Genomic DNA, 16529 nt, shown 5'->3' with positions numbered 1-16529 from the left:
AGCATTTTGCCACAAGGGGTCAGGCATGGGCCATTTTCTGAGTGCTGAACCTATCTTTAAGACACAAACTGGAACCATGGCTGTCTTTTAAAGTATGACATAACACTATCAATAAAGTAGCGACTAAGCAGTTGGGTAGGTTTGGGTGGAGGCATTAGGGATTAGGTCTGGCGGAGGAGTGTTTGGTGGAGTTTCTTTTCCCAGTTCTTTTAAATAACTTGAGGACTCTCTTATTATTATTTTTTTTGCTTATTGTGGGCCTCCTCCAACTGCTGTTATGTCCCTTCGTCAACAGTGGATCTTTCTCTCTGTCCCATCTGGAAAATGTCTCCAAGTGCTTTGCCTTTGAGTAGCTGCTTTTGAACTTGGGCTGGTGCCGCCTTAAATTTTACTTCTTTTTTCCAGCATTGTTTTCAGTTTACCTTACCATTTCTTATTTCACTGTGGATATCTATTCATCCCTGGTAAAAGTCCAGCTCAGAGATCAGTAGCACACCAAATCTGCTCCGACCAAGGTGCTTGCCAATCCCAGCACCGGTTATTTTAGGGGTTAGCAGCAGTTTGAGCTGTGGGATGAGGTTTGTTCACTGGACACCAACTGTTCAGAGATCTCCTAATCCTTTGTCTTCATTTCAGATCTTGAATAGTGGCCATGAATCCTATGTGTATCGGTGCATGAAGACTGATAAAAGTACCCAAAATATAAGGGAAACTATCTTATTCCAGTCACAAATCGATGCAAGAAATATGGCCTAAGCACATTAAAACCTAATATTTCTGCCCTTTCTCCTTTGTCCTTTGTGGTCAGACACACACACATGCAGGTGGACCAGTGAGACCCACACAGAGAGGATAGTGGAGGTACTCCTGATCCTGGTCCTCAATATACCCAGCTAACTTTGACCAGCTGGGATTTACTGCACAGTATCTCCACCACGGTCATGTCTGTAACAGTGGTCAGGCTGAAGTAGTGGCTGTGAGATCTCTGGATCTGCCCCTGTCCATCATTCTCATGAGGTCCACAACCTATAAAGACATGGAGGACAGCTCCGCTCACGTACAAGCTTTAGACATGATATACTCTAGACATTTCAGCATCACTCCATGGATTAACAAAGGAGGGAACGACTCAGGAAAAATGTCTGCTTTCCTTGTTTTTTTTCATGCGTGGTATTCCTCCAGAGCACAAAAACATGTTTTCTGCCTTAACTGGTCGGCTATTAATTATTCTAGTCTGTTAGTTTTTTATGTTTTTGATGAGTCGATTAATCTATCCATTAAATCACTATAAACTGAAGTGCGTCATGTCAGCCTGAGCACCCAATAAACCAGCACAAAACCCGTGAGTTGCCGCTGAAACACCCAGAAAGTCGAGCTGAGTCTGCGTGAAGGATGAGCCACGTTAGTCACATTTATTTATTCAGTGATCAAAATGTCACTTGAGATTTAGTAAGAGTCATTTCCCCGAGTTCAGAGATTGACGAATGAATGGAAAACGTGGAAACGGAGCCAGGCCCTGAACTGATTTTATCAGAGTAAACATGTCTGGATTTGTGTACGTGAATGGAAATAGATAAGTCTCACTGTAAATTACTTGAGGGCTGTGTGTTAGTTTATAGGCTTTATTTGAAGGAAAGCACGTTTATTTATTGGGTTGTAAAGTTACAGAAGACGCTGAGAGATTCATCTATTGTTACACAAACAGAAGGGGGAGCTAACCAGTATTTGAATATACTGAGCAATACTGATAACAGACAAGCTCTATTATGCGTTAAGCCAGGTAAAAAATACTTTTCCCAGATCTCCATTTCATCATAGCTGGATGCTGCTTTTATTTCTGCAGTCGTCTGCTTTCAATCTGACTGCCTACGTCGTCTCTGCTTCTGGAAGTTTTCTCCAGCCCGCCGCCCACAGGACTGCGACTCCGTCTGCGTGTCTTTCTGAAAGCATTTCCAAATGACGAAACAAAATGAAACTAAGGAAAACACATGGAAAAGGTATATAAGGGTTTATTTTTAGGATATCAGAGAGAATGAGACTCAGCTGACAGGCCGCTCTGTGGCTTCTTACATAATGCCAAACTCCAGTTAGTCCAGTTTTATTTATTTTTTTTAAAAGCGCCACATCTTACTCAAGACAGAAACAAAGCACAGTAAATATATATATATGTGTGTGTGAAGTGAACATAATGTCATGAATAAAGTGAATAAGCAGAGCAGCAGATTCCAGGTTTTGTACAAGTATCCGGTTCCCACGGTATCCACATATGGAAAAACAAGGGCGCCTTTACCAGGTTTTAACATAAACCTCAGCTGCAGCTAATCATCTCATGTCCATGATGTGAAGTCACTCGGCAATGACTCCTTATTTTCATTGTCTGTAACCACTTTCTTGTTCTACTGATCGTCAGCGAATAAATCAGACAGATAGCCGAGTGCTTTCTCCTCTGGATAATTCCTAAAAATGTCTCTTCTTAGACTTGAAAGTCACATTGCACCGCGTTCTCTACCAACGTATTTTACTTTATGTAGTAATAAAAGCCCTGGCCTGTGCCTAAATGCCTCCCTATTTACTATATAGTGCATTATATTACCTTTCCAGGATTTTATTTGCAGTGGTTCAGTTTATTGCCCCTTTTTCATGGCACTCCAGCATGCCAGGATCACTTACTATATTATCTGAACTCGTACTATTGCTGCTAAGGTTAAGTCGAAATATTTTCTATGGCAAAAGCCACAACCGTGAATGTTCATCTGCGGTCACACAACCATGACGAAAGTTACGGAGATACACGCCATCTCACCCCTTTACAATTTTCTATAACTTCTTATATCCCACCTGGCATTGAGCATGAGGGCATGTTACTCCCTGGATAAGTCACCAAAAGTAAAAAGAGACATCTTTTTACTGATTTATTGCACATTATATTCGAACAAACTTGATCACAAATCTGCGGTTTGCCTTTCCAGCCGCTGAGTCAGTCATTTTTACACAAAGGCTCCTGACAGTCAGCCTCACACAATCCCAAAGATGTATCTCCTGTGTTTGAAGAGTCTTGCTGTGAAACCTTGTAATTAATGTCTCCGGCTTTTAGCTTTGTTTGACTAGTTTCTGGCGACAACACTTCTGAGATGTCAGAAATGTGTGAGTACGGTAAATATTTGCTTGATGAGAAGATCAATGGCGTCCTGTACAGTGAACATAAAGCTAGAACCAGAAGGCGGTTAGCTTAGCTTAGCATACGGACTTGAAGTGGCGGTAAAACAGCTAGCTTGGCTTTGTTCAAATGGAAAAAATATATATATCATAACATAAAAACTGTCATTGTCCATCAAATACAATGAGCGTACAAACATGTTTTTGAAATTCAAAGAACATTAATTTACAAAATATACATTTTACAGCATTTGCCGAACAGACTTGCATGTATAAAACACATGACATGTCGCTGAGCTGCTGAATTTTCCACAGATTTTTGCTTTTCATTGTGTAGAACTCTCCAGAAAACTGTAAAAGATGACTATTCACATCAGACGACGGCTAAATTTAAAGTGTTGAATGTCCAGGTGAAGCCTCCAATGGTAAAATTTTATAATCGCCGCAATTCTCATTCAGTTTGGACGTAATTGAACACAAACACGGTGAAAAGGTAATTTCAGGTTTCCATTCTGGACTTTTCTGCGTCTTAATCATCAGTAGTTCTCGTGACTGGGGCGTGGAGGCGGGCGTGACGGAGGGGGCGCTCTACATGGAGGTGGGCCCTGCGGTGGAGGCGGCAGAGAGCCCGTTGGAGACGGGGGTGCGGAGACGGGGCCGGCTGGGGGCAGGGCTCTGTTCGGAGGCGGCGTGTACATGGGAGAGCTGGTGGAGGACGGGGGAGGAGTGGACGGCAGAGGAGGGAGGGTTGAAGTCGGCGAGGGGGGCAGATTGAAGAGCTGGCTGCCCTCTGACGGACGGCGCTGGTAACTGTGGGGCAGAGTGTAGACAGGTGTGGAGGGATGGTTGTAGATGGGGTAGCGAGGAGCCGGGTAGGATTTGGTCCGGGTGAAGTTTATGCACCTGCCCTGTAATCACAAGTCAGATGTTTTATTTACTTATGATTTGAGATGAGCTATAAAGACAGGTAAATGAAAATGAAAAGCAATGAAAAGTTCCTCAATCTCCTGTGGCACAGTGCATTGCAGGTTTGAAAAGGTTCAGCTCTTAGCAGATGGAAAAGGGAAATTCCTCTTTTAGTGTGTGTCATGGAAGAAAACAGCATTCCTGCCAGCCCGGCCGCGCTGACGCTGGGAGTTAAAGGAGGCAGGCAGCATCAAGTCTTAATGACTTTTGCAGACAAGAGCATTCCTCCAGACAATACTGCAGTTGTTGTTTTTTTTTTTTTTTTACCTTTGTCTGCTCACTGTGCAGACAAAGAGAGCTGCAAGTCATGATCTGAAGCAGTTTTAATCCAAACAAACATGTTCCACAGAACGTCTTTGTCATGCAGATTAAATTAGTTTCTTTCTGCTTTGTCTTTTGGTCCAAAACCAGAGGAATTTGAAAAGTCTACTCGCCAAAAGTTGACAGTGTTGGTTCTCAGTCTTATTAATTTCTTTGTTTTGACCGTGCTTCTGTTACAGATATTTTATTGCTGCACAGAGGAGGTCAAAGCGTCACCCCTTGACCTGCCATCATTCTGTTATCCCGTGTCTCACCTTGTCTCCGGGATAAGGTCGCATCACAGACACTCTGTCATAGCCTTTTCTCAGGAATACACACAGAGCATCCAGCTTCCCCTGCGAAAAATAAAAAATGAAAGTCATACAAATGATCTTAAACAACAACCAAAACTACTTTTTTTGTGAATAGGCCGGTAGTGAAGCAAAACTATTCTTTATAAAAGACAAGAAAGTACAGTAGCAGTACTAGCAGCACTTCTACTTCTGTTGATTTGCGACTCTGCCAGTCTCTATCCACCTCTCTTGGCATAGCACACACGATAAAGAGACAGATAAACAAAGAATGTATTTTGTTAGGAATAACACCCGCTCAACAGAATCCAAATTGAGGGGTTAGCTCAGTCCATGTCTGGTTCTTATTACCATCCATCCAGCTGACTAATATGTGAGGAAACAAACTGTATTAACTATTTCCTGGTAAGACATCATTCCCAGAAACATGTCAAATGAAACCGTTTCTAGGCATCAATGTAAGGAAGAGGCCTGGGTGTTAAATAGCTGTTCTAGGGAACATCTGGAATAGGCATCATCTGTACATTACACATGTGATTCAGGCCTTGAAATACATTTTATGGCTGCAATACATCTGCGACAAATAAGGAAGGCCATGAGAGATGTTAAAAAAGCGCTTAAAAAAGGCCAGGAAGTGATCCCTACAAATTCAAAGCATGACATTTTAACAAGGAGTTAAAAGGCATTTTAAAACGAGCAACATTTGAACAGATATCTGGTTGCAAATTGGCAAAACAAATTAGAACTCAAGAAGTGAATAACTGGAGCACCTTGATGGGAGTGTACCACTTCTGGGGACGGTTAGATTTGTGCATGTGGTAGTAGGGCCGTAGCGGAGGTGGATCAAACTCCTGCTCGGGCATCACGACTCGAGCGTTTTTAGCTTTTTCCAGTTTGGCTCCTTCTTCGGTTGAGCCTTTGTCTCCCCAACGAACCTGAACAGAAACACAAGGTTTATGCACCGCAATGGGCTGTGGTCAGTGACAATTAGGAGGCACGTAAAGATTAACAGTGATCATCCAGCTGGTAGGTCAACCACAACATTTGAGTTAGATTATTTTACAGGAGGCTAAAGGTTGTTTAATATCTGCAGGAAGCTGCTGGGCATGTTCTACCAGACTATCGTTGCCAGTGCCCTCTTCTACATTGTGGTGTGCTGGGGAGGCGAACTGATACAGAAGGTGGGCTCTGTGGTAGGGCCAGAGCTGGGGTCCCTGACATCAGTGGCAGATGCAATTATTATCTGCAAATAATATGTCATTGTCAAGTGTCTGTGTTTATTTGATTCCTATTCAAGACACTTTGACAAGAATGACTTTATATTGTTAATATAGGCTACAGAGTTTCATTTTTTTTTAACATTTTTGGTTGGTGGTGTGCCTTGTGATTTTGTCATTTTGTGATTTTTACTCAACGCCATAGTCAGGCAAAGAATACGACTCTACAATGGCGCCCTGTGAGGAACCAACTGGACTGTGGTCGTTGCTCTATCTATCTATCTATCTATCTATTGAAGTGAGGGAACTGATCCTCAAAACTTTAAAATTGTTAGTTTCTGATATAGCCTACAGTACGTTAGCTATTTTAGCAGATGACAGATGGCTAAAGTAATGAAGCTAAGTCCACTGGCTCCGCACAACTCATCAATCCATTCCTGCAACTGATCCGTTCCCTCCATTTACTGAACCTCTTGCATGGTTTTCCACATTAAAACAGCACAAAGTGAAAATATAAACTGCGCTTTACTCTGGTTTATCTTTGCGCTAGCCTCAGTAGTTCAAATCAACAAATGTTAGCATGCTAACATGCTAGTATTTTACGGCATGGCAAACGAAGATTAATATTGTCAAGGAGCTGCACCGAGGCCCGTTTACTGTGTGTCAAATATTTTAATTCTGGACTAAACAAGATAATTCATTCATCTCAGCATGCAGTGAAGTTGGATAACAAAGCAGAGCTGATAACATCACATCCAGTAGACGCTCATTTTACAGACGTCTCTACATCTGCATTAAATGAATGCATCTGTTGTAAGTTATGTTAGCTACGTCAGCGTTCTTTATTATTTTAGTTTTTAAGCTTTTTCTTTTTTTTTGCACAGAAAAGACTTCTCTTCCCTTCGACATTTGCAGTTGTTTGTAGCATGTTTGCATTTGTTTTAATTAAAGCCAGTTGGCTCTAATCCGCAAGAAAAAACAAAGGCTGGCTCCTTTGCCTCAGAGTTTAACTGTGTCAATTTATGACACTAGTTTCAGATTTGGGATTTTTCCTTAACCTCAGCAAAAAAACATGGAGCGTTGACTTTTGAGCTAGTGCAAAACAGAACCACAAAACTCTCATTGTTTGCCTTGTCAAAGTTAAAGAATGTCTTACTTAAATTTTTTTTTTCTTTTTTACCGTGACAATCACTGAAAAAAGCTAAAATGTCAAGAACGACCCAGCACATCAAGAGTGAAACCAGTGCTGTCAAAGTAACCTTGGAAGTTCATTAGTCAAATTCACTCCCTTGCAGCTGCCACAGACAAGCCATGAGGGCTTTGACTTGGCAGTAAAAGCAAATAAATGACGGCTTGCATATTTTCCATAGCTGTGCTTGGAAGCGGTGCAGCGTCGAGTCAAGTCTACAGTGTGAAGTTAAGAGACTTCACGTTGACCGGATCACTTCTGTCCCTTTGACCTTATCCTCCAAGAAAACACACTCACACAAACACCTTGCTCCTCTCGATCTGAGGATGTCTCAGTATAATTGACGGCGTTCACCTCCTACAAACTGCAGACATCAAATGCCAGACTGCCTCTTCTTATTCTACTGTATTACCTCCCTACCACCAGAATTTTTCTCGCCACTGGTGTTTCTCAGAAATAGGAATTAAGATCACTCATGTTATTTTTTTTCCCTCGAACCGCAAAATCCAAGCCTCGCAACCTCAAACAAATCATGCGAGCTCAGAGCCTAATAACCGCTCTGATTCTACCAAGTATTTCTGCCGTCCTTGCAGTTTTACTGTCCAGATGGCTTCACGTTAGCTCTCTCTGGCTCCCGGGGCGAGTCACAAACGTGTGACTCAGCCTCGTCCGGCGTGGACTTGAGTGCTCATCTCTTTTAATGGGTGAGTTGCTTCCTGCCTTCCTCTGTATTCCTGACGCACTGCAGTTTGATTTCGTTCCCTTCCTTCAGCGTTTGCGTTCAACTAGCTGAGCGCTGGAGCTGCCACGTGTTTCATCTGTGAACCCGGTTGACAGAAGGGTTGACTTCATTTGAATCTAATTTCATTTCATTTAATTGAAAGCAGCAGCATTTAGTCACATAGTGATGCAAGAGAGGAAAGGAAACGCTGGTGATAGTGACGATTACATCAGTTGCTAAACACTCTGAACATTTGTTTAGAGTTTTAGATCAAGATTTTGGTGAATTTAAGCCAAAAAGAAAGTTATTGTAAGATAAACGCCCCACTTCCACTCCTAAATTTATTTTTATAAACTCATTCCTGTTAATGTATCTCAGAGGGATAAAGTTCATGCTTTCATACCGTCCCATATGACAGCTGTCTTGGCGCTGTGTTTTTATGTTGCTCTGCTTTCCAAATTTGTCTTGAATTTGAGTATAAAAGATGAACACTCCCACTTATTATGGATTCATTTGTGCCACCGTTGAAGATTTTCATGATCTGTACATTTAAACACATGACCACACCTTTTTGGTAGGGTGTACTTACACCGTACACTATGAATATTTGTCGTACTGGACAGTAATATCCAGTACCTTTGTATTATTTACAAACCTCCATTCTCTTGATGCCCCCGACTCCACGGCCCCCGTAGTACGATGCATCAACCGTGGGCCACCTCTTCTTTGGAAAACCATCTTCATCATCCTACAGAAAGCAAATATGTTTTTATTTGCATTTTGCTTATAAAGAAATGCACATTTTAATTGCTTCCTTGAATCAATATAACCACTTACAGAGATGTCTTCTATTACTGGAGGAGGGGGCTCATGGATAACCTGAGAGCATAAAGAAGGAAGAAGTAGTGACCACCCTAATATCCATATCTCCTAAGAGTCTTCTTTTATTGTATCAAGGTTTTATTCACAAAGAGTGCACGAAATATATGCAATAAAAATAAGCTGTTTAGTTAGTTCTTTAAGATTTTATTTTCCTGTGTCGTACCACGGTGCAGCAGAGAGGCCAGAACCACCACAGCAGAATAATGGTCAGCAGGAGCAGCAGGATGAGCAGAGCTATGGCCACAAAGGTCCCATCAGACTAGAAGAAATAGTAGATATTGGACGTATGTTACTTGCAATCTCTAATAGAGAACTTAATTACCAATGGGCAAACACAGTGGACAATACGGTTTAGTTTTATCTTGCCGTGTCAAGGCCTCTAAAGAAATGCAGCCCCGATGTGGCAGAGGGTCAAGCTGACGTGTGTGACAGTTTAGAAACAGCTGATTCACACCAGAACAAAAGAGTGACACATATCTGTGATGCTACAAATGTGCATGAGGCTGGCACTACAATAATATATGATGTGCACATTTCTAGACTGGCGTTTGTTGGGCACGTTTAGCCGTGAGCTAATGCGGGACTTGATTTATTGTTCCTCTCTGGGTTTACTTTGAACTTACACAAGTGACTGCGGTAATCGTGACGGAGCTTGATATGAAGCTGAGGCCGTTGTTCATGCTGACGTGGAGCGTGGCGGACCTGCAGAGACGGCGGGGTGATTCATTCAGACCGTTCAGATTATTAATGAGAAATAATGTTTCTTGTTTTTGTTTAAAGTTAAAATCTTGCATAATTAAAAGGGAAGGATCCTCAGTGTAAAGCTAAATACTTACACTGTCATGACAAAGTGCAATGTAAAGTTACTACGTGTGTTTTATTAAAAAAAGTTGCTGAGTCTAATATGATCCAGACATTCTTGTGTGTGAACACACTTACGTTCCCTCTTTTTCCAGAACAGGAGCTGGGCACAAAAGGTAGGTATCTTTCACCACCAAAGGCCTTTTCACTGTGGAAAAAGAGTTAAGCAGATATTCAAGACTGTATGCAGTAAGTCGGTGATGAAAGGGAACGCGGTGATGCACTTTTCTCTGCAAGCTGAAGCTTCTGAACATTCAAGCCTCAAAATGTATTTTTTTTTTAGCTATTAAATTCCTGTACTTCCTCTCTGTATGGAAAATGAAGCAAATGAGGGAGGGCTGTGGTTTATTTACCCTGGCTGAGCGAGTGTCTAGTGTGTGTGCAAAGACAGTGCTCGTCCCTGATGAGATCCACATCCCCCCTTTCAGACATCTGAGAAGCGCTGAACGTTGTACCAGCTGATTCAGAGCTGAGGAAGATGGTGCTGATGGTTTTTGAGCCCGCTAAGAGCCGCCGTCCCCCCGCGCCATACCCGTTCACGCAGCCAAAAAACACTTGGCCCAGTAACGGCTGCTGAGAGCGATTCCCAACCGTAATCTTCTGTCGATCACTTTACATTATACGTAATGTTGAGTGCAGATAATTACTTGCTCGGCTTACTCACACGCTGTAAGCATTAACATTCTTTGTTGCACCAAACACTGAAAGATGTCTTATAGACTAAAAGAAGACTTTCACAGATTCCTTCGCTAAACTAACGGGCCAATGGATATAGTTTCACACTGACATGAGAAGGCCTAAGTGTATTTCAAAATGACAGACTAGTCATTTAAGTGGTTCCACTTTTAAAATGCCGCTTTGTCTGAGTTTTCTTCAGTATGTAGATGATTAGGTTTGTGCAAAGTATTAGGAATGATCAACTCATCCCAGAAAAAGTACGTATGAAACATTTGATTAGTTAAATGTGTTCTCGTTTCGCCTTCTGAGGCCAGAACTCCACATCAACACTTCCCGAATTGCACGTCAAAGCCTTAGAAAGATGACGTGGCAAGACATGTTTGCGAGCCATTTTACACATCCGGCAGACACGGAGAGAGATTAGCATTCACTGGAAGCCGTGCGTCTGCCCACCTGATGAAGCCAAGTTCAAAATTCATCCCGTTTATGTTCTGTTTTTGGTCTCAAGCAAGCCGAGGGAAACATCCAGCTCTTAAAGTCCTAAATACTTCACTTACAGCTAGCTGCCAGCTTTGTTTGACTGCAGGTTGTTTGTTGGCGTATGACACAGCGCTGGGTAAAGATGCGGGAAGTAAAACCAAAACAATGAAAGATGCAATAAAACTCAAAGTAGATCCGAGAACTGCGGATTTTTGTAATAAACTGGTTAACTCAATAAGCCTTTTTATAATCTTTTCAAGGACCATCTGGGCTCCATTGACTATTTGTCCTACTATTACCCAAGAAGGAACTTCGTTCCTCTCCTGGCTACCAACGTCAAACACCTCTAACTGTCCTGGTTAGACAACCTGAGCGTTCATCCTCTCCTTCCCTCAAATTATTCATTCCTTGATACTGAACACTTCTTTCCGTTAAACCTCGTCAGTGTCAGTTCTAGCCGTAGATGCCACAGCAGCAAAGTACTTACTCAAAGTAACCGTGTCGTTGATGCGAAAGCTGCAGAGGACTTTCTGTACATCTCGGGCATGAAGGAAACCATTTCCCTTGACCACCACCTGGAAGGATTCTGGAGTGGGATTAAACATTTTGATTGTTAATCCTTGCTGTGGGTTATGTAGACAGTGTATTTTAGAAGGGGCATGGACCTGAGTCTCATGTTTGTACACAGTAATCTGAGGCTTTATTCCATGTTCCTGTGTCTTTACCTCCTTCACAGATGCTGGAAGGTTCTACGGCCAGGATCTCAATGCACGATCTCTTCAGGATCTGAAAGAGAAAATAATAATATTAGAAGCCAAACTAATGGTACAGTGGATTGAATTATGCTGAGAGGCATGTAATGTCGTACCGAATCGATGACCCCCTGCAGCGCTTGAAATCCATCATTCACAGGAAACACATGGTCCTTGCTGTCAGCTATTGTCGAAAGCTGTGCAGGAACAGAGCCAAATGATGAGCTGATTGTTTAGACGTGAGGGGTTTACTCGTCTTTAAGTGTAACTGACTGATTTACCTGGGTTTCATTGAAGTCTTTTACTCCCACACAGTACACAGTGGCGCCCAGCTGCCGCGCCCTTCCGGCCTGATCGTGACATCGAAAAGACAAACAACATCCATTCACTTGATGTACACTGACAGAATCATAATGGGAAGAAAAGGGACTGGTGCACTGCTGTGGAAGGGCTCGAACTTTAAAATGAAATGTGGCCTCTGCTCCGCTGCTAATGCCATTGACAACTACTGGAAAACATCTGGTGTGACACTGGCTGGAGGATGTGACCACAAAATAAATATTTTCTATGTAACCTTGTAGCGTGTAACCCTAACCCGGAGTAAATTTAGCCCATAAATGGTCTATAGTTTTATTATTTTCATCCAAAATGATACTTGGTATGATCATTATTATCTGTTGGTGTAAACTGTAGGTTTTCATATCACCTTTCTAATAATCTTTATAAACCAATATCTGCATGTAAAAGACACTGACATTGGAAGCTTCCTGGATTTTGTTTGTCGTTCTAGTTATATTGACCAGTCCGAGTTGACTGGGCACTGGTTGCATGCAGGTAAACAGGCCCGGTCATACCCTGTCTGCTTTGAACAAAGCCGTTGTAGAGGCTTTAAACTAGGGAGGCATAAAACTCGTTTTAGCTTGGGGGCCACATACAGCTCAATTTGATCTCAAGCGGGCCGCACCAGTAAGATCATAGAATAATAACCTATAAGTAACGATTCCATTTGCTTTAGTGCAAAAAAAGAACAAGTAAATTAGGAGAATGTTGACATTTAATTAACTGTCCTTGAAAAAATGAAATTTCCTAAGAGAAATTAGTGCAATTTGGACACATTGCTGTCTGCCGTTTAGTCCTGGGTCTCAGTGTTGTGTTCTGTCCAGTTCTCTAACTAAAACAGTGGACAAATTAGTCTTCTATGTAACTGTAATTTTCGCACTTTGCAAATTCATGCTGCGGGCCAGATTAGACCCTCTGATGGGCCGCTTTTGGCCCACGGGCCGTATGTTTGACCCCTGTGTTTTAAACTTTTAACTGAGAATGAACTGGCTGGCCTTAGTCAACAGGCAGGATTCAGATGAGTTAGTCACATATTATCTGTCCTTTTATAAGTAATCTATCATCCAGATATCTATTGGTTACTTTGGCCGCTATTCCTCAGAGTCTATGTCATCAGACGATAGCTGATCTTACCTCTCTTTGTGCCAGGTCGAACTGATTTTCTCTCAGGTCACCGTCTGTCAGAGCAATGATAACACTGGCAGTCCTGTAACCTAAGAGACAGAAAAACAGTTGTTAAAATTGGGAAACAAAATTATTTCCATCGCGTGGAATCAATTGTGAATCGTATTATTTTAAAAAATAAGTATGAACCGGGTTGATTCGGATAAACATTTTCATCATAATTGTGATGGAATAAGCAGCCGTGTCTCTGGTATTATTTCATTCTTTGTGTCACGATTCTACCATATGCCTGAATTATGAGGAATGTGAGTTTTTTAATGACCGGGCAAAGACTCCGGTCTGATTAAGTGTTAAAAAGGAAAATGTTCTACTCACCATATCCCGTCCCATAGTATATTTGCTCGCTGGCCTGAGAGAGAAGTTCGAAGGCGTCAGTGGCAATAAACTTAAATAGGCCTCAGTTAAGAGAGTCAGATGCCATATACTGTTGGGCAGGGTCAGTTTTCCATTGACTTAACAGATGACTTACTCTTTGAAATCCTCTGTGCATGAAGGTGTCTCCGCCTGGATGGACCATACGTAGCTCCTCCAGTCCGGCCCGAATCTGTTCTCTGATCATTGAGATATTTGAGAGAAACAAAAAAAGATACTGATCACAACACAGAATATTGAACATACAATGCAAACTAAATCCTTGTGATGTCTGAGTGTCTTTGTGTGAGCACCACCTGTCTTCTGTCAGTGCCATGAGAGTCCGTCCTTCTGTTGAAAATACAATAAAAGACATCCGTAGCTGAGGACTGGAAAAGAGCACGGGGAGATAACAGTTATGATTTGTAAGGAATCATTTAGTTTAAACTCTTTAAATCCCCTGCGCACACATACCTGATGAACTTGTGAGCCAGGTGATCGACAAAGTAATAGATCTCATTCCAGTAATGTTGCACGCTGCCAGACCTGAGAAGACGATGTGACACGTTTCAACATTCAACAGTAAGTTCAAGTCAATGACACCAGGCTGACTTATACACTTGACTGTGTGCTTGAGACATTTAAAAGAAGATTCAGTTGTTTAGTATCGCACGTCCATACCGGAGACCGATTTAATGCAGCTGCTACAGACAACAGTTTTACTGTTTTTACTAGTTGTACTACTTGTCGTGATGGGTAAACGGATCATTCATGACAAACATGGCATATTCCTAAAGCTTCACTTGGCTTTTTCAGCTGTTAAGGATCTGATTAAGGACTATAATATTCTGCCCTGCATCAACATAAACACAGGCTCTACTCTACTTCTACTCTGCTGAAGGATTTGACATCAGAAAACTGAATTAATCTCCACCACTATATATCAGAGCACAAAGCAATAGCTTCACGTGTCTGGTCGGATTGAAACTAAACCCGAAGTTGTTAAGTTTATTATCATGAGGGACAAAGAGCGGAGGAAATCTTTACGCTTGAGAGGCTGCAGCCAGTGGTTTATTTGCACTATCACTTAAAAAGTAACAAATGAAATGATGGATAATAATTTTAACCATTAATTTGGCTTTAATCAACTAATAGTTTCAGCTCTAATTTAATACAAAAGAAACATACTCTTCCCAATTGACACACCATCGGCAGTACTTGTCATTTTGTTGGTATATCATTTTGCGCCATGAACTGTTCGCATCTTTTATGTCATATACAAGTGAGTGGTGTCTTTTAGCGTTTGTGTTTCCTTCTAACTACGTTTTCTAAGTGTTTCCACTTGTATTTATGTGGATTTCATTATTACAACAACTGCAGTGCCTTGTGATTCTGTCATCACTTTTCTTCTAGGTCCGGATTTTGTAACAGGTGCAAAATCAACCGAACAATGCAGTTATATAAGCGGGGGTCAGTAATTAAAGGGGACTGAGGCGCACATATGCATAAACTCTGCAGCCTCTTCCCACTCTGCACTCCCTCTCTTCTCCCACTCCCTTATGTTTTCATTTATCCTGTGATGTGAGTCCCAGTGCAGAGAAAGCCAAAAAAAAAAAAAAAAAAAAAAAACTCGGGATCTTTGGAACATCTGGCTCCAATGGAGAAAGGGTCCGGGACCGAAGCACAGAGAGCTGCGGTGGGGACTCGATGTGGGCTGCTCCTGTCAGTGAAGTGTGGCCACAGTTTGACAATAGGAATCCCTGCAGGGCACTTTATAATCTGAGTGAATGTGTTGCAAATGAAGATGTCAGTGTGTAAACACACTCGATTCTCACAACTTCAAACCATGCTGAGCACTTTAAAAAACTGCTAACATAGAAGGAGTTTGTGAAAACTACCAACTAACGTGACCTGACAGTTTAATGGACTGTGTAATTTAACCCTTATGTCAGCTAGCGTGGCATTCACTCTTGTTTTTGTTCTATATAATGACACGATATTGCAGTTACAGCTTAAACAATTTGAACATTGTCAGGAAAGTATTTAGCAATTCGATAACAAACATTTACTATAAGTTGTCGGAAGACAAAAAAATGTGAATCCTCTGTTTTTTTTTAAGTGGAAATTTACTTGATTTTAGCTTCAACCTGTAGATTTCAAATAATAACACATCTGCAGACTCTGTGTTAGACTTTGTGAAACTCCAAAGACATTTTAAATAGAAGCTCATACTACTAATAAATGTTTGATGCAGCTTTGGTTTGTTCTGGATCACAATCACAGTTAATTTGACCAGTGCAATATTTTTATTGGTTTACTCCTCACTTTCAAAATAAACATCACATTGTGCACATGTGTGCTGGCAACTTTTATAAGACGTGAGCTGAGTTATATATAATAGGTGACATACATAGTCTAAACCACAGTAATTAGAATTATTCAAGCAAAGTGTAGCTTTTAATGCCTCATTGTGAATGATGATTGCACCTGCACATTTAAAGCAAACTCAGGTGAATCATTCATCAAGTGAAAGTTGAACTCACTCACTTGTCCAAAACAAAGTAAAGGTCAAATCCTCCATAGCAGGACGAGCCCGCTTCCCTCCTCTCGTAGAACTGTGCTGCGCCGCCGGCCGCCAGGACCACCACCACCAGCATGCCCAGCTCCACGCCGAGCAGGACCTGCCTGCACCAGCACTGGGACATCACCCCAAATTTAAGAGAACGCTCAGCTCGGGAGTGGGCGAACATGAATAATCTCCAGCTGGAATTTTTCTTTTCTTCTTTTCTTCTTCCTCACAGTGCACTGATGTAGTCGGCCATACTGTGCAGACTGCTCTCCAAGGCATGAAGTCTCTCTCTGGATCAGTGTCCCCTCTCCTCAGCAGCAGATGTGTGCTGGCAGAGGAGGAGTGAAGTTGGTGGGACTGAGTCTAGGACTACCTCTCCCCCCACACTCTTTATTGGGCCCGGTGCTTAACTCCTACTTTTTTTAACTTAAAAAAAACAAGCACAAGCATTAGTAGGTGATTGTCTCAATGAACCTTGCTCATGCTTTTCTTTATTTTGTTCTTTAATGTTTATTGTACTTGATTGTATACCTTAACCATCAATGCCACTTAGTGGTAAATGCAAGCCCAGT

The 16529-nt window shown here is 41.8% G+C and overlaps 1 protein-coding gene across 1 annotated transcript; it reads right to left on the bottom strand.

Annotated features, from left to right (window-relative positions):
- Positions 1-2936: 2936 nt before the first annotated feature.
- antxr1b (ANTXR cell adhesion molecule 1b) lies at positions 2937-16362 on the bottom strand. Its single transcript, XM_084572498.1, has 18 exons — positions 15936-16362; positions 13863-13934; positions 13706-13777; positions 13507-13588; positions 13353-13386; positions 12987-13066; positions 11795-11863; positions 11630-11710; positions 11487-11547; positions 11249-11347; positions 9682-9751; positions 9366-9444; positions 8906-9001; positions 8698-8739; positions 8516-8608; positions 5504-5668; positions 4698-4778; positions 2937-4064 (listed from the first exon to the last, which is right to left on the bottom strand). The coding sequence occupies exons 1-18, from the start codon at positions 16136-16138 to the stop codon at positions 3693-3695; spliced, it is 1851 nt and encodes a 616-aa protein (XP_084428624.1). The 5' UTR covers positions 16139-16362; the 3' UTR covers positions 2937-3692.
- Positions 16363-16529: the final 167 nt, after the last annotated feature.

Source organism: Chelon labrosus (assembly GCF_963514085.1).
Source record: "Chelon labrosus genome assembly, chromosome: 22".
Classification (NCBI taxonomy): Eukaryota; Metazoa; Chordata; class Actinopteri; order Mugiliformes; family Mugilidae; genus Chelon; species Chelon labrosus.
Note: the sequence above shows the minus strand (reverse complement) of the source record. Positions and strands in the feature narration are given on the sequence as shown.